The sequence below is a fragment of the Microcaecilia unicolor genome, chromosome 7 (assembly GCF_901765095.1).
Source record: "Microcaecilia unicolor chromosome 7, aMicUni1.1, whole genome shotgun sequence".
Taxonomy (NCBI): Eukaryota; Metazoa; Chordata; class Amphibia; order Gymnophiona; family Siphonopidae; genus Microcaecilia; species Microcaecilia unicolor.
Genome location: NC_044037.1, coordinates 250,664,531 through 250,687,606, shown reverse-complemented (window position 1 = coordinate 250,687,606; position 23,076 = coordinate 250,664,531). Strand labels below are relative to the sequence as shown.

General features: G+C 43.1%; 1 protein-coding gene across 2 annotated transcripts in view; it reads right to left on the bottom strand.

The window, feature by feature from the left end:
- PRPF40A (pre-mRNA processing factor 40 homolog A) overlaps positions 1-23,076 on the bottom strand; it is a 202,727-nt gene that overhangs the window by 19,808 nt on the left and 159,843 nt on the right. For both annotated transcript variants that reach the window (XM_030210472.1, XM_030210473.1), the window contains exons 21-25: positions 16,607-16,744; positions 6,900-6,995; positions 1,036-1,122; positions 812-908; positions 631-692 (exon numbers count right to left, since the gene is read on the bottom strand). In XM_030210472.1, the coding sequence (XP_030066332.1) occupies positions 631-692; positions 812-908; positions 1,036-1,122; positions 6,900-6,995; positions 16,607-16,744 (480 nt within the window). The remainder of the gene's footprint in view (positions 1-630; positions 693-811; positions 909-1,035; positions 1,123-6,899; positions 6,996-16,606; positions 16,745-23,076) is intronic.

The window sequence follows — 23,076 nt, the reverse complement described above, 5'->3', positions numbered from 1 at the left end:
AAAGAATCCACATATGTAATCCTGTGCTAATCTACATTTTTCAATGATAACAACAAATCAGACATATCAAGTAGAAGGTGGCATTGTGGCTGCTGTGTTAGCCCACTTAGATACAAAGAAATAAGGGTTGACAAACTTGTGGTAGGTGAGGCATTAAATTAATCCACTAAAGAGGTGTAACCTACTACTTGTCTGTCAACCCTTATTTCTTCCAGTAGAAAAATGAAGACAAGAAGCACACAGAAATGATAAGATAGATACCATTTTTATTCCTTTTGTCTTTTTAAAACTGTTGTCATCATTGAAAGTTACACATTAGCACAGGACTGCTTTCATGGTATCAAGGTTCAACTGGATTCCACTTGATCAACATTTGATTCCTATCTGATGCAATCACAATAATAAAAAATATTTCATGTTAACAATTCAGCTCACAGAGAAGTGCAAGCATTTGGCACCTTAACTGGCATCTCAGTATCTGCACTGGATCTTCAAGATAGATATTCTACAAAACCATCATTTTTATGATTTTATATTGAAAATATGCAGTTAGCCCTCTTTCTGTATACTTTGTTGTCAGCATATACCAATCTTGGAAGATTTGCACAATCAGGATTGAACTGTACTTACAGACTTGTGCCTCCTCTTTTTGTTTTTTTTCTTGTGCTTTTTGGACTTCTTATAGCTTCTCTCTAATGAAAGAAGAAGTAAAATAAATGGATTAAAACATGATAAATAACCATTAGAAACACTATGGTCAATGGTTCTGTTATGAAAAGTTCAAAAGGAAAAAATTAAAAAGGCACCTCACCAGACTCTTCAGTAGAGGAGTGTTCAGAGCCAGATCGTGATTCTGATCGTTGTCTTTTCTTTTTAGAATGGTCATCCTCCTCCTCTGTATCTGAGCCCTAGAAGGGAAAAACGTAAAAATCAGTCTGAAAGCTCCATGTTGCAATATAAAAACAAATAAAACTCACATTAGTGAAAAGCAAACTGCTTAGCAATGTTTGGATGAAATTGTCTGCAAAGTCTTACCGAGCGAGAACGAGAACGTTTCCTGTGGTGTTTTTTAGACTTTTTAGAATGCTTCTTATTCTTTGAATGATGATGCTGACACTCATGCTATAACAGAACAGGAAAGGTAAATAGGATTATTGTAGAGCTCAGTTATACTCTACTTCAAACATCTATCAATACTACAATGGAAACTAGTCTTTCTATGCAAATACCTGCTGGCAAGTAGGGCAACGTTAGGGCAAACATGATCATAACAAGACTAGCTTGAATCAAAAGAGCAATCTTAATGGGAGATACCAGTGCATGCCTTAAGAAAAAGGCACCAAAGTCATAACACCTGTGACTTATACTCTACAGAAATAAACAGAATATAAAATTACAAAGAATTATCTATAACTATTGGCCTAGTACAGTGCAAACCAGCTGAGATAATAAAGGTTTATTACACATGTCATCAGCAAGCAGGTGTTCTAAGAGCAACAAGATACAACTACTCACATATGGGTGATATGAAGGAGCCAAGATATCGAGAGGTACTGTAATGCTCTCTAAAGCTCAAGGAATTTCTAGAGTAGTGTACTGCACATGTGTGTGGGTTATCTGTGCTGGCACTATCATGCAGATCCACCTTAATTTTTGTTTATAGCCATAAGGCTGGTACATGAGGACTTGTATTCTGCTGTCCTTGAAGAACATCTGCTACATATAAGCAACTTCACTTTCTCCAATAACAAGCAGGGTAAGTCCTCACTTATGGAAATCCTTACCTACAAGGTTTAGAGAAATGTATGTTTTTGTTGGCAAAAACCATTTTTAGGCACATTTGTCCATGCACAAACCTATGCATTAAAAAAAAAAAAGTAAGAGATGTTTGAGAAGGCAGTGGCAAGCAACAGTGGAAAAGATGAACAGAGTGTGCTAACAGCATACCAAGCACTACAGCACAAAAAGAAGCAGCCAAGCAGCCACAACAGTGAAAAATAAGTTGAGCATGCCACGGGGGTCTCAAACTCCATCAAAGAGGAAGAGATACCCAGGTTGCCTACATAGCAGAGGGAAGTGCAGCTGTCACTGCTATAGTGAAGAAAAACTGGCTGAAAAACTAAGGACAGGCAAAGGGTGTGAGTGTAAGAAGGAGAGGAAGTAGAAGTGAAAAAGCAGGAGAAAATAGAAGGAAGAGGAGTGAGCACTGTAAAGCACTTCCCTATACACATGCATCCTTCAAATAACCTGACTCCCTCCAATGACCTTTATCAAGATCATTCAGGCTGTCTTGAATTAGATGACCTATACATGAGGGCTTGCTATCCTGCTTGTGCTTGAAAAAACACAGGTCAATAAAAATAAAGATATTTTCATTGGACTGACATTGGGTTTGACAAATCTTGTGCACCAAGTCGCCATGGCTCTTAGAAACTTCATTCTAGTGTCCAGATTTCATAACTCCCAATGTTATTTCTTTGGTAATGCAAAAATAAAGCCAACAGTCCTCTTAACAGTCTGATTTCATAACTCCCAATGTTATTTCTTTGGTAATGCAAAAATAAAGCTAACAGTCCTCTTACAGTCTGCACTGTGCACTTCAGTTCTCAGTAAGTTTGAACTGTGCAAAGCAGCACCTTCCAGATAATGTCTTGTAAAATTTGAAACCGTAAGATTGGGGGTGATCAACTTGGCATAAATTACAAAGTCCATATAAAGGAAATTAAAGAATGGTGGGTTATGAACACAACTGGTCAGGCAACAGCACAGCAGGTGGTGCACACACAGGGAGGACTTGTGAGTAAAAAGAGGTAGCAGTGCAAGTCCCACCAGTCTCTCTTCTTCCCCAACCCATCGCCACATTTTACCATCCTACTCCCAGCCCATCTACACCACACTCATGCTATGCCTTTCCAGTACACCCAGGCCCATCTATACAACCCATATTCTCTGCCTCCTAGCCAGTCCTCAATAGTCCCTATTCTGTACTCAATGTGCACACTAAATGCTTTTTTTTTTCTCTCAGACTATCCCCACTTCTTTCTCAGTTCCTTCCCACCTTAATGTCTTCTTCCTTCTCTCATCTTCTTTTGTTTTTCCCTCACTTCTTTCTCTCACTGCATTTTGGCTTTTGTTTCTGAATGTTTGTTTGTTGCATTTGTATCCCACATTTTCCCACCTATTTGCAGGCTCTATGTGGCTTACATAGTACCATGATGGTGATCGCCAATTCCGGTGTGAGAAATACAGAGTGGTATTGCGTTAGAGTTCATGAGTGACATAGTAAATTAGGAAAACAGGGGGGAAGAGTTAAGTTTTGTCCAGTTCTGGTATAGGTTTGTGTTGCAGGGTTCAGGATGTTTAAGTTGGATCGTTATGGTATGCCTTTTTGAACAAGTTGGTTTTTAATGATTTCCGGAAGTTTGTTAGGTCGTGCATTGTTTTCATGATGTTTGGTATTGCATTTATTTATTTATTTAGATTTTGCTCACACCTTTTTCAGTAGTAGCTCAAGGTGAGTTACATTCAGGTACACTGGATATTTCTCTGTCCCAGGAGGGCTCACAATCTAAGTTTGTACCTGAGGCAATGGAGGGTTAAGTGACTTGCCCAAGATCACAAGGAGCAGCAGTGGGATTTGAACTGGCCACCTCTAGATTGCTATACCAGTGCTCTAACCACTAGGCCACTCCTCCACTTAATGTCCCCTTCTGTATCTACCTACTCTACGCCCTCATTCTATACTTCTCTGCTCTCTACTTCCTGTTGACCTGACCTGCCTTACCCCCTACTAATTCATCCCCCCATTAGGTTCCTTTTCACTCTACCTTGGTCAGTGCCCCTCCCCTGCAGGCTAGACCCACCCATGCCTCATACCTCCTAAGAAGATTCATCATACATTTAAAAATTTCTATCCCTACCCTTCCAGGCAAGGATCATATTCTTACTCCCCCTTCCTAGAGCCCCAGACATCATTCATATCTAGAACTCACAGACTGAAATATAATAGTAGTTCCACATCCAGAAAGGCCCTATGAGCTGCTCCACCATCTGCATGCACAAACCTTGGAAGATCAGCAATCAGCCCCTAGGGACACATTTGCATATTTTGCTTCCTGCCCTTAGACAGAAAATCTCAAAGATCACAGGAGCAGGACATAATTGAACCAAAGGTGTGCATTCTATCAACCCACTGTGTGCCAGCCCACCTGCTAAAGATCTAGTGGTTACAGAGTAAGTAGTTAGCTTGAAGAGCCGAGTTAGCACTGATAAGTGCCTTCTGCAAAAACACGGAAATTGGCATTTCATTTGGTGCTAACAGCTTTGGCACCTTTATTAGTGGTGACTCCAGCACAACATCCCTCTTACTCTCTCCTTTCACCAAACACCCCCTTTTTTCCCTCCATTCTCTGCTCAGCAACATTATCCCCCATTCCAGTCTTTCTCTGGCCTACGTGATGTGATAGCATATGGAGGCGACACATCACTATAGAAATACCCCTCATTCATGGTGCCCTGCACAGCCACATACCCCAAAAGCTAGCCTGTAGCAGAACTGTGCTAGGACTGAGAATGGAAAGCCAGGGTTTAGTAGCTGAGCCAAGAGGGAAACCAAACCAAGAAACATATATAGCTGGAGGACAGTGAACAACTTATCCCCTTCCAAACTCCACCTATCTCTCCTGTAACCTCTTCCTGCTGCTGTCATGCTTAGTCCAACACCAGTGTCTCCCATAAGATGTAACAAGGGAATGACTGAGAGAGGACTCTATTTCCCCATTCAATTTGAGACTCAAACTTAGGTCTCCGCATTTCAGAGCTGCTGAAGAGAAGCAACTTGAAAGATATTTTTCAGACTATGGAATCAAATACTGGTACAATTCCTTCCTGCTCCCCCATGTCCTTCCAATAAAATAACATACGAATTTTCCAAGCTTGGAGAAGAAGGGCAAAAATATAGCTATTGCCTTAATCCAACCCAGCTGGTTACCCATCTGGCACATAAACCTTTACTAAAAATGTAAACAATTTTCCAACTTTTGAGTCTTTAGTTTAAACTTCTGTCCTCTGTCTCTACTTGATCTTGGGTTTCTCTCTGTCCTCAAGTTCCTTCTTTTAAGGATTCTCTTCCAGTCTTCCTCCCATGTAATCATTATTTCTCTTTCATATATATTTATCTGGTTTCTCTACAATTTCTTTCATTTCACTTTATTCTAGTCTTCCACTTACCCTTTTCTCACCTTCATGTCTGTTCTCTCTACCATGATCCTCCCTCCCCATTTACCCTTGGCTACTCTTTTCTCAGTCCCACATATCTACTTTCCTCTTTTAGCTCTTCTTCTGTCTGCAGCTTGTATCCCCTTGCTTGCTCTTCCTCCTCTCTCCAAGATTATGTCTCCTTTTGCTAGCAACCTTCTCCTCACACAACCCATGCTCTTTTCCTGAATTCCTCTCACCCTTGCATCCTGTTTCTACTCTTCCCCCCACAGCTCCACTATCAATCCCTGTCCTCATCACCCACAGCTCCTTTCTGCCATCTGCCAGTATTTCAGAGCAGCATTGCCTCTCCTAACTAGTGACCCCTTTCATTCCCTTCCTAACCCCCTGTATTCTTCTCCCAGTACTTCTGTATCTTTTTTTTATTATTATTTTTTTAATCTTAACTACTATAGGTAGTACTTTGGCAACATAAGTTCATTGCTATAACAACTTTACCTATCTGTCTGCTCCTTCTGAAGTGTGTCTGCTGTGCTTGCTGTAGCCTAGCAGCTGCCAATGGGGAAGGCAACTCCCTCCTCCCCTGCAGTCTGAAGGCAGGAGCCAGCTGACGGGCTGCAGGGGGCGGTGGGAGCAGTAGCTAGGATACAGAGGCACTTCCTTCCGGTGTTCTCCTGTCTATAGCTATGCAACAAGGTGGTTTGATTGAGAACAGGAAACAGCATGACGTCAACAAAACGTGCTAAAAATAAAGTGGTAGTTGTGGAGGACCTTATCTCCTTGGAGATTGTCGTGCCCTGTCCAATTCCAGGGAGGGTAAGCTACCTTCATGTCGTGGGACTTCAAGGGCACAGGTAACCTAAGTGCCTTGATGCTCTTGGTGCCATGCTTCAAGGGGCAGCGATATTAGATAGGCATCCCTTAGCACCGATGAGGACTAATCCTTCCTGCTCTTTGGGGTTTGGGGGGGGGGGGGGGTGAGAGGAATCTGTAGATGCTCGTTCCAGCCAGTCTCTACTGATGCTCGTGTAAAAATGCCTACGTGGAAATTTTCCTGGATATACATGCATTGCTGTTTTAAAATACATTAACACACAAATACTTTGAAGGATCACCCAAACCACTTTCAGAACATGCCTCCTTCAAATCTCTGCATACTATGGCATATATGTAGAAGTAGTATCTTTTCAAAAACTGCTTATATGTGCAGGCTGATTTACATGTGTAAATCTACTACCTGCACATGCAAACAACACTGACTTCTGGAATTATCTTCAAAAGGTTTTTCCATTTTAAAGACTTTTCTTAACATTATCTAAAAGAATTCTATCAATATCTAACAGAACTAATTTGGTTATGTAATGACGAGTGCCAATATCTTCTGCATCACTAACTTAAAGGCCATTCGGTCAACACTACAATCAAAAACTTCTGTTACTTAGCTTTCCCCAATCAAAATAAACTAGATTAATGAACTCTCAATACTTTATTTTAATCTGTTTAGTAAAAAAAAAATTGGCTTGCAATAAATACTAATATAAAACCTAGCCTCTCAATAAGAGATGGACTATAAGGCCAAGGTAATTTCTATCCCAGTATTACACACAAACCACCCAAAAAAATTGGGGGGGGGGGGGGGGGGGGGAAGGTGACGATAAATTTAGCCAGAAAAGAAAAATTACCTCAAGTAGATGTATGAAGTCTTTAAATATTCGCTTCCGTTCAGATTCTAGAGTAATATCTTCAAATATTGGTTCCTTAACAAACCTCTCCCGAACCTACAAACAACATACATTAAGAAACACCATTTACAAAAATATACACAGAAATTTGTATACTCCTATAAACCACAAAGCAATATCAGAAGAAACCAGCATTGTTTTTACTTTATTTCACTCAACTCCTACAAAAGGTCAGGATCAATTGATTACTGTCCATTAAATAGTATAATAATCCAGTTACAGGAAGTGAAGTAACTTTTTCCTCAAAGATCCTCCTATGCGCTTAAATTTTTTTTTAATTTGAATTTCCAAATTACATCAAAGAAATATGAACTTTGAGAAATACAGTGAGATTCAACAAAATATAAAACAAAAGGAAACCCTGATACTATGGGCCCTGTTCACTAAGGTGCACTAGCGTTTTTAGCGGAAGCACAAAATTACCGTGAACTGTATAGGCGCCCATAGGAATATTGTGGGTGCCTACATAGCACGCACTAAAAGCACTAACTCGCCTATAGCGCGGCCCTATATATCAATCAAGAAGTCTGCTACCACAATCCTCATCAAGAGAATTCCAAGAAATCAAGTACCAGAGGAAGTGGGCTTAACACATCATTAAAAAAAAAAAAAAAAAAAACGGAATAAATTGAATACTCCTAATCATATGAATCACTTGCATTTTTCATTTTAAATGGTTAACCTTTTAAATTTTGTATATAAACATATTTGAAAACAGTGAAGGAAAAACACTCAAAAAAGGCTAAAGGATTAAAATCTTCTTTTTCTATCATGTGCATAAAAAAGCCTTCCCTCAAATTTCTAAACGTCAAGAATCTTCTTTTATTCAAAAATAATTTTTTAGTGCTCCATTTTGATTAAAATTTTAATTGCATGATTAAAAGTATGTTATTTTTTCCCTCAGAACTGCAGTGGGAACCCCCCCCCCAACATATCGGTACCATTAATTAATTTTATTTGTTACATTTGTATCCCACCTTTTCCCACTTATTAGTAGGCTCAAAGTGGCTTACATAGTTCCGGAGAGGTGGTTACAGACTCTGGTGTGAACAAGTACAGTATAGGGGTACTATTACAGTGACAAGTAAAGAAGTATTAATCAAAATTACACATTTTAATCAAAATGCAGTCCTAAATAAGAATAAATTGAAAAATTTCAAATTAAAGAATCTAAAAGAATGCAGAATAGCTATAAACAGCCTTACAGTTTCCAGAGCCTACTTCAGAAATGCAGCCCTAATTTTTTTTTTTTTTAATAAATAGCACTTAGCTTAGAAATTCCTCAAAACTCAGCAATCTCACTCCAGCAGTCTTACTCCTTGTGGCTAATAAGAATGTCACTGCTTTAGGGAAATAAGACCTTTTACTTCAGGCCGTGATGCCCTGAGCATCATGTTAAAGATGAACAACTTCCTGTTAGACCACAAGTAGTTAATCTTTAATGTGGTCACCTTTAAGTTACAAATATTATATTGTCTTAGATCTATTTCCTGCTACAGATTTCTAGACTTGGCAGGTCTTTATATTCCCCTATTTTGATTATGTGAATGCTATTCTACTTGATGCAACAAATTCAGGGGTCCTGTTAGTAAGCCATGGTGAAAAGTGGTCTGCGGTAGTATGGGTGTGTATTTTGGGTGCGCTCTGGGCCATTTTTTTAACGTGGCTGGGAAATGGGCATGCGCTGAAATTAAAACTAGCGTGCGCCTATTTACGGCCTGAGCCTTACTGCCACCCATTGACCTAGCAGTAAGGGCTCACGCAATACCCAGGCAGTAACCATGCAGCATGCGCCAACTGCTGATTACTGTCGGGAACGCCCCTGCGGTAGAAAAATATTTTCTACTCCAGAATTCAGAACGTGCCAAACTCAGAATTACAGCTGACTGCACATGGGAGCCCAGTGATAGTGCTGATCTGGCACATGCTATCCACGTGTTAGCCCTCCCGTACCTTAGTAAAAGGGCCTCTCAACTCTAAAGGCAGTATAAGTTGTCCAGAATACAGTAGCTAAGGTCCCATTAGGAATTCACAGATACAGCTGTTATCACCCTGACCGTTATCAAATTGGCTATCTATCCAATACAGAATTTATTATAAAATTCTTTTAATTGTTTTTAAATATGTTCAAGGATTGGCTGCTCCCACCAAGACTTTGTGGTTGACACTATGTTCTTCTATTAGGAAGTCCAGGACTTGCCTAAGTGATTCTTTGTGATTTCCGCTATTAAGATTAGTCCTAAGAAACGAGAGGGGTTCAAGGGAGTAGGAGATGTATAGAATTTTTTTTCTTTTTTGAAAAGTAGCACTTGCATTTTGTTGAGACTGTTGCATGGAAAATAATAGTAATAAGCGTCACCTTTCATGGAGACTCTCCAGGTTAATTAAACATTCAAAAAGATCTACCAGAAATTTCTATACGTTAGGCATTCCCACTGTCTACATGCTCATCCTGGGGAAAGCGCACTGCACACATTGGCCTTTTACTTGGAGCAGCTAGGCCTTACAGACATTCCACCCAGCTTTTTGTTTCTTTTGAGCCCAACAGGATGGGGGTTGGCTGGCTGACTCTTGGGGGTCATGTGGAGGTACACAATGTTGGAGCCATGGCTGCGACGGTAGCCCACTTGTCAGCCTCCATTGAAGAAATTTGCAAGGCTGCGACAAGGTCTTCAGTTCACACATTCACATCTCACTACTGCCTTGAGCAGAATACCCAACACGATAGTTGATTTGGATAGACAGTTCTGCAGAATTTGTTTGGTGTCTAGAATCCAGCTCCACCCTCCTAGGCCTGTTCTGTTCCATGCTGCACTCTCACCAAGTTGTATATAGTTTCAAGGTTAATTACTAGTTTGTCCTCACTGTATCGAGGCCCAGTTTGGCCTGTTGTTATTTTTGGTGAGCCTAGTAGCTAGGGATTCCCACATGTGAAAATATGGCCTGCTTGTCCTCAGAGAAAGCAAAGATACTTACCTGTAGCAGGTATTCTCTGAGGACAGCAGGCCATTTATTCTCCTTTTTGTAGTGTGCTATAATATTGTACTGATGGTCCCGCGCTCTTGCCAGAAGTGGAACCAGGATGAGGCAAGCTGACGGCGTGGGGGGAGCGAGAGCGGACTTCCGCCGGTGCACATTTTCACTGCAACAGGACAAAAATAAATAGGCGCCGGCAGAACTCCGTTTGGGGGAGCGGCTGCTCCCCTGGCGCCCCACTTAGCTATGCCACTGGCTCTTGCAACATGCGCGATGAGGATGCTGCATGTGCTCTTAAAGAATGTTGGAAGAACAAATCGAATGATTCAGATTTAACTCTGACCCAACCTTAGGAAGGAACTTAGGGTGCATGTGAACTACTCTGTTATGATGAAATTTAATGTAAGGTGGATCCACTACTATAGCCTGAAGCTCACGGACCCTGCGAGCTGAATTAACAGCCACCAAAACAGGACCTTCCAGGTCAAGTACTTTAGACGACAGGAATCTAGAGGCTCAAAAGGAGCTCTCATCAGCTGGTTCAGTACGACGTTGAGGTCCCATGACACAGGCAGAGGTCTGACAAGGGGCTTTGTCAAAAGCAAACCTCTCATGAAGCGAACAATAGAGGCTGTCCAGAGATGGGCTTACCATCTACACAGCGAGGGTAAGCACTAATTGCACTAATGTGAACCCTTACAGAGTTGGTTTTGAAACCAGACTCAAAAAGGTGTAGAAGGTATTCAAGCAGAGTCTTTGTACGGCAAGAAAGGGGATCTAGGGTCTTGCCCTTACACTACACAGCAAACCTCCTCCACTTGAACCTCTTGGTGGAATCTTTCTTGGAAGCCAGCAAGACCCCTCAGGAAGACGTAAGGAAGCAAATTCTAAACTCTCGACATCCAGGCTGTGAGGGTCTGGAGGTTGGGATGCAAAAGAGATCCCTCTTTTTGCATGATGAGTTGGAAAACACTCCAATCTCCAAGGTTCTTCGGAGAACAATTCCAGAAGAAGAGGGAACCAGATCTACCTCGGCCAATATGAAGCGATCAGGATCATGGTCTCTCGGTCTTGCTTTGAGTTTCAGCAAAGTCTGCTTGAATTTCAGCAAAGTCACCAGAGTGATGGGAGGATACATGTACAGAATACCTGTCCCCCAATAAAGGAGGAAGGCATCCAACACAAGTCTGTCATAGGCCTGGAATAGAACTGAGGGACTTTGTGATTGAGGTGAGAGGCAAAGAGATCCACCGAGGGGGTGCTCACACTTGGAAGATTTTGCGGGCAACGCCCATGTCGGGTGATCACTAGTGCGGTTGCGTGACTCTGCTCAGTCTGGCAACCATGCTGTTGGATTTGCCCGACAGGTAAGTGGTCTTGAGAAGCATCCATACTGGACTGCCCGTCACATCTGGACGGCCTCCTGACACAGTGGGTGTGATCCAGTTCCCCCTTTCTTCTTGGTATAGTACATTTTTGCCTGTCTTTCTGTTTGAATGAGTACAATTTGGTTGGACAGCCGATCTGTGAAAGCCTTCAGAGCATTTCAGATTGCCATAGCTCCAGGAGGTTGATCTGAAGATCTGAGTCCTGAGTTGATCAAGCACACTGGTTGGGAAGTCTATCTACATGAGCCCCCCACCCCAGGCGGGATGCATTCATTGTCAGCACCTTTTGGGGCTGAGGAATTTGGAATGAAAACCTTAGTCAAATTGGATCAAACCGTCCAAAGTAGAGACTGAATCAACTCTGGTTTTACTTGGATGACATCCACTAGGTTCCTTGAGTCTTTGCACCACTGGGAAGCTAGGGTCCACTGGGTAGATCTCATGTAAAGACGCACCATTTGGCCTAACAATCTCAACATCTTCCGAGCTGTGACCTGTTGGCTGGTTTGGACCTGAGCAGCAAGAGCAACAAGTGTCCGCCCTTGGCACAAGGAGAAAAGCCTACACCTGCTGCTTGTCTAGCAGGGCACTGATGAATTCCAACTGCTGACTGGGATGAAGATGGAACTTGGGGTAGTTTAAAACAAACCCTAGTAGCTCTAATACTCTAATAGTTCTCTGCATGGACTCCTAAGCACCGTCCTTCGACGTGCTCTTCATCAGCCAATTGTCCAGATAAGGGGAATACATGGACTCCCATTCTGCTTAGTGACACTGCGACTACTGCAAGACACTTGGTGAACACTCTGGGAGTTGATGCAAGGCCAAAAGGCAACACCTGGTATTAGAAGTGATGTGTCCCCAGTTGAAACCAAAGATATTTCCTGTGACCCGGAAGTATCAGATGTGAGTGTAAGCATCCTTTAAGTCCAATCATTTTCCAGAAGAAGGGTGCTCGTAAACTATTCTGAACTTTTTTTTTTTGACCAGGAATTTGTTCAGGGCCCTTAGGTCTAGGATGGGACGCATTCCCCCCCCCCCCCCCCCCGTTTTTTTTTTTGAGGGGGGGGCACAAGGAAGTACCTGGAATAGAATCCCTGTCCTTGTTCCCCTGGTGGAACGGGCTCGACCACATGGGCCTTTAGAAGGGTAGAGAGATGCTCTTGGTGCACAATGTGGTGGTCATTGACACCAATGCAGGGCATAACCGACATAGACCATTTGGAGAACCCACCGGTCGGAGGTTACAAAGAATCACCTTTTAAAAAAAAAAAGTTCAGCCTCCCCTCCCCCCCCCCAGGTTGGCCAGGACGGTTACCTTTACTGCAGCTATGGTCTGCTGGACCAAGTCAAAAGCTTGTCCCCAGCTTTGACTGGCAAGCTGGCTGGGCCTTGGGAGCATGCTGTTGATGAGAACGAGCGCGCTGGGACTGAGCTTGCTGAGGTTGGGGAGGAACATTTCTACGTCTCTGAGAGTAGTAGGGACCCCTGTTCGATTTGCCCAAAAAACTTCCTAGATGAGTAAGGTGCAAAAGAAGTCAGGTGGGACAGAATATCAGTGGTGTCAGTGTGTTTCTTGATGAGGTCAGCAACTTCCTCCACCTTGTCTGCAAAAAGGTTATTTTTCCGAAACGTGGCATCCGACGACTTCTGCAGGACCGTCCGGTCCAAGTCGGAGACACACAGCCATGCAAATTTGCACATCACTATACTCTGGCAGGGATCTTGGATGCCACATCAAAGGTGTCATAGTGCCCCTGGCAAAGAACTTTCTATATGCCTTCTGCTGCTTGGCCAACTGGCAAAAAGATTCGGCCTCCTCCTCTGGGAGAGAATACACCAGATAAGACATACCGCACACCAAGTTCCCCAAGTAGAAGCTTGTGTTGAGCTGGCAAGATTGAATACGGGAGATGAGCATACAGGCCTGATACATTATCTGCCCAAAAGAATCCAGGTTTCCAGCTTCTCTGCCAAGGGGTGCAAAAGCATTATCCCTAGAACTCCTGGCTCTTTTGAGCGTGGATTCCACCACCAAGGAATGATGAGGCAACTGAGATTTGTCAAACCCTGGATCCAATACATGGTGTCTATCTTCTTAAACAAGACAGACTGACAGAGGAGACTCAGAGTTCTTTACCTGAACATCTTTCAGGATCCAATGAAGGATCGTAACAGCCTTTTTAGGAGATTTGTAGTCCAGGTCCTCAAACATCTCAGTCCTGAGCTCGTCCTCCATCTACTACTACTACTACTATTTAGCATTTCTATAGCGCTACAAGGCGTACGCAGCGCTGCACAAACATAGAAGAAAGACAGTCCCTGCTCAAAGAGCTTACAATCTAATAGACAAAAAATAAATAAAGTAAGCAAATCAAATCAATTAATGTGAACGGGAAGGAAGAGAGGAGGGTAGGTGGAGGCGAGTGGTTACAAGTGGTTACGAGTCAAAAGCAATGTTAAAGAGGTGGGCTTTCAGTCTAGATTTAAAGGTGGCCAAGGATGGGGCAAAACGTAGGGGCTCAGGAAGTTTATTCCAGGCGTAGGGTGCAGTGAGACAGAAGGCGCGAAGTCTGGAGTTGGCAGTAGTGGAGAAGGGAACAGATAAGAAGGATTTATCCATGGAGCGGAGTGCACGGGAAGGGGTGTAGGGAAGGACGAGTGTGGAGAGATACTGGGGAGCAGCAGAGTGAGTACATTTATAGGTTAGTAGAAGAAGTTTGAACAGGATGCGAAAACGGATAGGGAGCCAGTGAAGGGACTTGGAGAGAATGAGAATGGCAGCCGCCATTTCCCTAACACAGCAGCTGGCATCGAGGCAGATGGAGACCCATTCAATGCATGTCCACTCCCAGTGTCTGAAACAGGCCTCTCAGCCATAAGGACCAATGCACCCGATGCCGATGTCAAGGTTTCACATTGGGCTCCAAACATCGTTTCCCTTTGAGCCTCTCTGGCCAGCTGGATTCTTTTCTTCTTACGAAGGCAAAGAACACAGCTGAAAAGGGTATGTTCAGGGCCCAAACACTGAAGACACCAAGAATGAGTGTGTTTGCCAGAGATGGTCCTACTGCATCAGCTACAGCGCTTAAAGCCATGGGAACCTTCGATGACATGTAAGGGAAAACAGATGTGGGCAAATCAAATGGCTCGATGGCACCAGAAAAATTGGGCGAGATACCCTAACGGAGATCTAGCATAAGAGGGCCTAATGAGTGCCCCAAAAATAAAAGAAACCTAAAAGTGGGGAAAAGTAAACTAAAACTACACAAGAAGGGAGAGGAACCTTTCCAAAGAAAGGAGAACAAACAAGAAGTCAGGGCAAAAAGCCCCGAATGGAAGGCTCAAGTACCAGGCGCTGTGAGGAGCGCAGGACAATCATGTTCTCTCCTCTCTGTGGATGAGACTGATGGTCCCATGCTCTCTCAGTGAGAAGACACTCGTGCATGCAGGGTAGGGACACCGAGTGTGCTCTTGAAGCTCTAGCAGCTTGTTTAAGATCCGCACCGGGCAATGTGGATGGCATCACCCACATGTGAAAATATGGCCTGCTTATCCTTGGAGAAAATATGTTTCACTGTATTAAATGTTATCCAAAATGTACAGGACAAAAAGTTTGCTTTGCATACAGAGTAACCTTTATGTTTTGTTCTGGTCATAATCAGATCAGTTCTTAATTAAAGACATAAGAACAGCCATACTGGGATAGACTAATGGTCCATCTAGCCCAGTATCTTGCTTCCAGCAGTGGCCAATCCAGCTCACAAGTATCTGGCAGAAACCCAATTAGTAGTAACATTCAATGTTCATCTCAAAAACAGAATATGGACCTTTCCTCCAGGAACTTGTCCAAACTTTTTTTAAGCCCAGATACGCTAATAGCCGTTACCACATCCTCCGGCAACGAGTTCCAGAGCTCAACTATTCTTTGAGTGAAAAAATATTTCCTCTTATTTATTTTAAAAGTATTTTCCATGCAATTTCATTGAATGTCCCCTGGTCTTTTGTACTTTTTAAAAGAATGAAAAATCGATTCACTTTTACCCATTCTACATCACTCAGGATTTTGCAGACCTCAATCATATGCCCCCTCAAATGTCTTTTCCACGCTGAAGAGCCCTAACTGCTTTAGCCTCTTCAGTCTGTCCCAGTATGGCAATACTTATGTACTTACGCTTACAAATATCACTCAGAAATATGATGTATCTTTCTCAATTAATATGATGCATTATTTAGGCCTAGAGAACATCTGGATTTGATGCCTATGAAATGCGAGAGTCATGTACTAAAATCCCTGTCAGCGATATTTTATTAGACAGACATTTTGAGGGTCATTTTCAAAACAGGAAAATGCCCAATAAACAACACTAAGTGGCAGATAGACTTTTTTATTTTTCCACAAAAACTTCCAAAATACTATTATCGAGTTTAAGACTGTTTTATATGCAGTTCGCCTAAATCTCAAGGGGGCATGTTAGAGGCATTTCTTGTCTTTGTTGGGGGGGGGGGGGGGGGGGAGCCTTATGATTTGGACTTTTTCTGTAATGATGGAACATTGTAAAAATGTCCAGGGCAAAAATTAGGATGTTTTGGCTAGACTTGTTTGAATAACCATTAAGTGCCAAAAAAGTGACCAAACTGACCAGATGACCACCAAAGGGATAAAGGCATGACCCCTCTAACCTCCCAGTGGTCAATGACTCCCTTCCACCCTCATAAGAGGTGAATGTGACAGTACATACCAGGCTCTATGACAGCTGCAGATATATTGGCCATTCCTCTCAGAATAGCAAGCAGGTCCCTGGAGTAGCCTAGTGGTCGGTGTAGTGGACTGTAAGGTCTATTTATAGTGGTATACAGTTGGGTAGAGAACATTTTTTTTAAATTCCTAGCGGGCTCATCATACAATATGTGTGACGTGTACCTGAGACTTTATGTGAAGTTCACTGCAGTGCCCCCTTGGCTGCTCCACTGCTCTGCTAGGATGTCTGTGTGAGTCTAATAAGACTGCTGGCCCCAAACATCCAATGACTTGTTTTTGTAAGTTTTTCCTTTGGACGTTTTTTTGTTTGAAAATGGACCATAAAGACACACTGAGCATATAAAACATCTAAAATAGGGTGATATTTGAATTAAAAAGATAGACTTTCTGGTTCAAAAATGGCCATGTTTGGCACTGGATTTTTGGACCATTTTTGCAAAACATAAAAAATTGGATTTGTATGTCATATCGAAAATGCCCCTCTGTGTACTAGGCTAAAAAAAAATTAACTTAATACATACCTCTTCCCAAACAGAATCTGGTTCAATTGGAGGTGCTGCTTGTTTTAACATACTCTTAAATGCAGACTCTTTCCTCTTCATTTTGCGAGCTTCTTCCTTTTCCCTCTCACGCTCACGAGCCTCTGCCTTTTCTAGCAACTAAAGAAGAAAAGCTGTGTGCTTATACAGTTTCAGTAATCAGCATTACATTATGTATAAGATATGGGTTCAGTTGGATAGGCTAGTTAAACAGCAAGAAAGAAAATGATACTGTGAGAATGGATGGATGAAGATAAAGTTTCAAGTTTCATATGTATTTGATATACACATATTAGTAACTACCCAAGTGGTTTACAAAACATTCACTTTACAAATATATATAAAACAAATTCAACAATAAAGTAGGAAGGAAAAGAGGATTACACACTTCTATAGTAGAAAAAGGCATCGACAAAAGCTTTGCTGTTATAGATCCCGGGAGCCCTCTAGTCAACTGACTCACAAACTGAAATCTAAGAATCAAAGGTCTTAGAGAAAAACTGAATTTTAAGAGGGGGACCACCAGAAGGTTCAGTGAGGAGGATCTCAATGCACAAAAGGAGAAATATATAATCAAATATTGTGACAGTAAGAGGAAATCCAGAAGAAAAAAAATTTATGAATTAGCATCAACAATTTAAATGATATCCTGTAAGATACAGGTAACCAATGGTGAACTTTTAATAGGGGTAACATGATCTAATATTTGTGAGTACACGTGATCGGTTTAACTACAGGTAAAAAATGGAAGCAAAGAGACTGTACAGAGAGTGGCCTAGTGGTTAGGTGGTGGACTTTGGTCCTGGGGAACTGAGTTTGATTCCCAATTCAGGCACAGGCAGCTCCTTGTGACTCTGGGCAAGTCACTTAACCCTCCATTGTCCCATGTAAGCCGCATTGAGCCTGCCATGAGTGGGAAAGCGTGGGGTACAAATGTAACAAAAAAAAAAATTTAGGGACCTGCTGTTATCTTAATGTCAAGCACAAGCTCGACTGCAAGTTCTTTTGCTTCTTTTTCTGGCTACTGGATGGCTGCAGACAAAAAAATGGCCTGCCCCCAATAACCACCCGCCCTTTTTTGAAGCTGAAGGGGCTCAGATAAGAGAGAGAACCCAGACTCTCCTGGGTATCACCATCTCAGAACAGAGACTACAATCAACAGGGCCCAGGAGACCTCCCCCATTTTGCTCAGCTCTCAAACCTGTTCTCAGCAGCCCAGCTGAAATCTTTCACTACACTGCAGCTGCATGAGAACACAAAAGGGGGAAGATTCAATTCACAATATAAAGAAATCTTCCCAAAACAAAAAGAGACCAAAATGCAACAAAGAAAGCTCCAAATACAGTTCCAGAGTTAATTACAATTAATAACTCCCCCCCCCCCCCAAAAAAAAAAAAAGAAAAACCAAACTACACAACTACAGGAGAAGATGCTACAGGGACGGTTCACAAATGCCTATCTGAAATTAATTTAATCAAATGTGTTGGTAAAAATAAATTTCATACTCTGATATTAAATCACAAGTTTATAGGTAATGTTTAACCAGGCAAGACCTTCTGCTGAAGAACCCCTGACCACAACAAAAATTTCTTCCTCCTTGATTGCATGGCCTTTAAAACATCCAAAAATAGCCTATACATAAAAGGCCAAAAAAGTAGCATCAAGATGCTGAAAAAAATGTCTTAAGAAAAAAAGTCTGTAAATTCAACACCAAGTTAATAGTAAGTATAGCAGAAACAGGTATACCATCCTTAGAACTTCCAAAAATACAAGTTAAATCCAAAGAATCAAAAGACTGTTGAATCAAAGTTGTCCTCTGTCCAGTTTATTCTTTGTTCTTAAAATCAACAGAATCAAAGTTGTCCTCTGTCCAGTTTATTCTTTGTTCTTAAAATCAACAGAATTACCTTCTTTTGAACCTTCAATATTTCCACCAGATATATTATAAAACAAATCGTGTAGAATAACTGGGTCAGACCAATGGTCCACCTAGCCCATTATCCTGTTTCCAATAGTGGCCAAGCCAGGTCACAAGTACATGGCAGAAATCCAAATCGTGGCAACACTCCATACTACAACTACCAGGGCAAGCAATTGCTTCCCATAGCTGTCTCAATAGCAGACTATGGACTTTTCCTTCAGGAATTTGTCCAAACATTTATAAAGCGAAGTTTTTTACCTGAAGCAGGTATTCTCCGAGGACAGCAGGCTGGATATTCTCACGTGTGGGTGACGTCACATCGGCCCTGGAGGATTTTCAGTAAAAAATCTACAGAAGTCTCTTCTGGAGCATTCCACCGCGCGTGGCTGCTCGAACTGCGCATGCACGCACGTAGTTTCCCGCCCGTTGCGCGGTCACGCTCCTCAGTTGAATCCAATAAACAGAAAAACAACTCCAAAGGGGAGGGTTTGTGAGAATATCCAGCCTGCTGTCCTCGGAGAATACCTGCTTCAGGTAAAAAACTTCGCTTTCTCAGAGGACAAGCAGGCTGATATTCTCACGTGTGGGGTATCCACAGTCTCCACAGGGAAGGGAATGGCCTCAGACATTTCCCGTACACAAGATTAAAAAGACAAGCTTTCCGGAGGGGAGAGCTGCTTTTGAGGTGAGGGAGTAGAATCAGATGGAAGGCCTAGAGAGTCCTCGGCATAGAATACTCCAGGCCTATCATCATCATCAGATGAGGCCAAAAGCTCAGAAAGAGCAGCCCGGATCCAAGCCCGTCTCGACATAGAGGTATGGCGACCTCGATGACGGTGTCGAGAAGCCGACTCCCTTAGAGACTCAGGTGAAACTTCCTCCACCGACAACAATGGAGAGTCGGCCCGGGAGGCTGCCGACTGAAGGAGACCTCACCACCGGCATAAGACTAGGTGCCGCAGGAGCCTCCGGTGCCGGGCGCAATTGGTGCAGCACTGCTTCCATAAAATTGGGAAACAAAGCCTTGATGCGCTCATCCAGAGAAGCTGTCCAGGAAGGCTGCGGTGCTGGGGTGGGCTTCTGAGGCAGAACCTGCAGAGGTCGGGGAGCCGGTACCGGACTGCCAGACGACCATCGCGTCGACACCTCCATCACAGAGGGAGAGCGATCCTCTCGGCGTCAACGCTTCTCGAGTGCTGAATGCTTCGACGACCCGGAGCTCCCAGTACCGTGTCGAGAAGGAGAATGATGACAGTTCTTCTTGGCCTTCGCCCGACGCCCGTCATCGAGACTCCTCTGTACCTGTGAGGAGGACGTGGAATCCACACGCCTCCTCGGGGCCAGGTCCAATACAGGTCGGTCCCGGGGGGGCCTGCAAAGCAGAAGGCGCCGAAGCAGGTGGAGACCCGCTCAATGCATCACTGCTCCCAGCATGCATCGGTCTTTTGGCATCCTGTACCTGCTCTCCCGACGCCAACGCTGCCCTCAACGTCGACGGTACCGATGTCGATGCCGACGCACCAGACCCAAAAAGCTTCTCTCTCTGAGCCTCTCTGGAAAGCTGGGTGCGTTTCTTCATTTTGAGGCACAACATACAGCTCTCCGGAAGATGGTCGGGCCAAGGCACTGAAGGCACCAGGAGTGCGAATCAGTGCTAGAGATGGTCCGGCTGCAGCAGGCGAATGGCTTGAAGCCGCTGGGCGTCTTCGATGACATTGCGGGGAAAATAGCCTCTGCGAAATCAAAAGACGCGATTGTGTCAGAAAAATAGACACAAAAAAGGAAAAATCTCGATGGAGTGACCTAACAGCGGTTGCAATGAAAAAATAAAGGAAAATTATAAAACGCGAAAAAAACTAGAAAATAAGGGAAAAAGCTTTTTTTTTTTTTTTTTAAGTATACGAAGCCCTCGTAAAGAGGAACAAATAAAGAATCTCACGAAGAGAGAAGAAACTTCAACTCCGGCGGCCAGGAAACGCGAAGCGCTAAAACGAAACTCCATGTCTCCTCAAACGTGGAAAAGAAGAAACTGAGGAGCGTGACCGCGCGGCGGGCGGGAAACTACGTGCGCGCATGTGCAGTTCGAGCACCACACGCGGTGGAACGCTCCAGAAGAGATTTCTGTAGATTTTTTACTGAAAATCCTCCGGGGCCGACGTGACGTCACCCACACGTGAGAATATCAGCCTGCTTGTCCACGGAGAAACCCAGATATGCTAACCGCTGATACCACATCCTCCGGAAAAAGAGTTCCAGAGCTTAACTATTCATTGAGTGAAAAAATATTTCCTCTTATTTGTTTTAAAAGTATTTCCATGTAACTTCCTAGAGTGTCCCCTTAGCCTTTGCACTTTTAGAACAAGTAAAAATCGATTTACTTCTACTAATTCTACAATACTCAGGATTTTGTAGACCTCATTCGTATCTCCCCTCATCTATTTCTTTTCCAAGCAGAAGAGCCATAACCTGGTCCTTAGTGGAGCACATGATCTGGTGAGGGACGTTATGGTACTGGGGCCACTTGATAACAGTGACCATAATATGATCAGTTTTGATATCGACCTTGAAGTAACTGTACACAGAAAGTCAAATACGTTAGCGTTTAACTTTAAAAAAGGAGACTATGATATAATGAGAAGAACGGTAAAAAAAAAAACTTAGGGGGGCAACTGAGAGAGTAAAAACTGTACAACAGGCGTGGACGCTGTTCAAAAATACCATCCTGGAGGCCCAGGCCATACATATTCCGCGAATTAGAAAAGAAAGACGGAACTCCAAAAGACAGCCGGCCTGGTTGAAAAGTGAGGTGAAGAAAGCTATTAGGGCTAAAAGAAACGCCTTCAGAAAATGGAAGAAGGAACCGTCTGAAAATAACAAGAAGCAGCATAAGGAGTGTCAAAGCAAATGCAAGGCGCAGATAAAGAAGGCCAAGAGGGATTACGAAAAAAAGATAGCATTAGAGGCAAAAAACATAGTAAATTTTTTTCGGTATATTAAAAGCAGGAAGCCGGCAAAAGAATCAGTTGGGCCGCTGGATGACCGAGGGGTAAAAGGGGCGATCAAGGAAGACAAAGACGTAGCGGAGAGACTGAATGAATTCTTTGCTTCGGTCTTCACCGAGGAAGATTTGGGTGGGATACCGGTGTCGGAAATGGTATTTCAAGCGGACGAGTCGGAGAAACTTACTGACTTCACGGTAAACCTGGAGGACGTAATGGGGCAGTTCGGCAAACTGAAGAGTAGCAAATCTCCTGGACCGGATGGTATTCATCCTAGAGTACTGATAGAACTAAAAAATGAGCTTGCGGAGCTACTGCTAGTGATATGCAACTTATCCTTAAAATCGAGCGTGGTACCGGAAGATTGGAGGGTAGCCAATGTAACGCCCATTTTTTAAAAAGGCTCCAGGGGAGATCCGGGAAATTATAGACCGGTGAGTCTGACGTCGGTGCCGGGGAAAATGGTAGAGGCTATTATTAAAAACAAAATTACAGAGCACATCCAAGGACATGGATTACTGAGACCGAGTCAGCACGGCTTTTGTGTGGGGAAATCTTGCCTGACCAATTTACTTCAATTCTTTGAAGGAGTAAACAAACATGTGGACAAAGGGGAGCCGGTTGATATTGTGTACCTGGATTTTCAAAAGGCGTTTGACAAGGTACCTCATGAAAGGCTACAGAGGAAATTGGAGGGTCATGGGATAGGAAGAAATGTCCTATTGTGGATTAAAAACTGGTTGAAGGATAGGAGACAGAGAGTGGGGTTAAATGGGCAGTATTCACAATGGAGAAGGGTAGTTAGTGGGGTTCCTCAGGGGTCTGTGCTAGGATCGCTGCTTTTTAATATATTTATAAATGATTTAGAGATGGGAATAACTAGCGAGGTAATTAAATTTGCTGATGACACAAAGTTATTCAAAGTCGTTAACTCGCGACAGGATTGTGAAAAATTACAAGAGGACCTTACGAGACTGGGAGACTGGCGGCTAAATGGCAGATGACGTTTAATGTGAGCAAGTGCAAGGTGATGCATGTGGGGAAAAAAGAACCCGAATTATAGCCACGCCATGCAAGGTTCCACGTTAGGAGTTACGGACCAAGAAAGGGATCTGGGTGTCGTCGTCGATAACACACTGAAACCTTTCTGCTCAGTGTGCTGCTGCGGCTAGGAAAGCGAATAGAATGTTGGGTATTATTAGGAAAGGTATGGAAAACAGGTGTGAGGATGTTATAATGCCGTTGTATCGCTCCATGGTGCGACCGCACCTTGAGTATTGTGTTCAATTCTGGTCGCCGCATCTCAAGAAAGACATAGTAGATTTGGAAAAGGTACAGCGAAGGGCGACTAAAATGATAGCGGGGATGGGACGACTTCCCTATGAAGAAAGACTAAGGAGGCTAGGGCTTTTCAGCTTGGAGAAGAGACGGCTGAGGGGAGACATGATAGAGATATATAAAATAATGAGTGGAGTGGAACAGGTGGATGTGAAGCGTCTGTTCACGCTTTCCAAAAATACTAGGACTAGGGG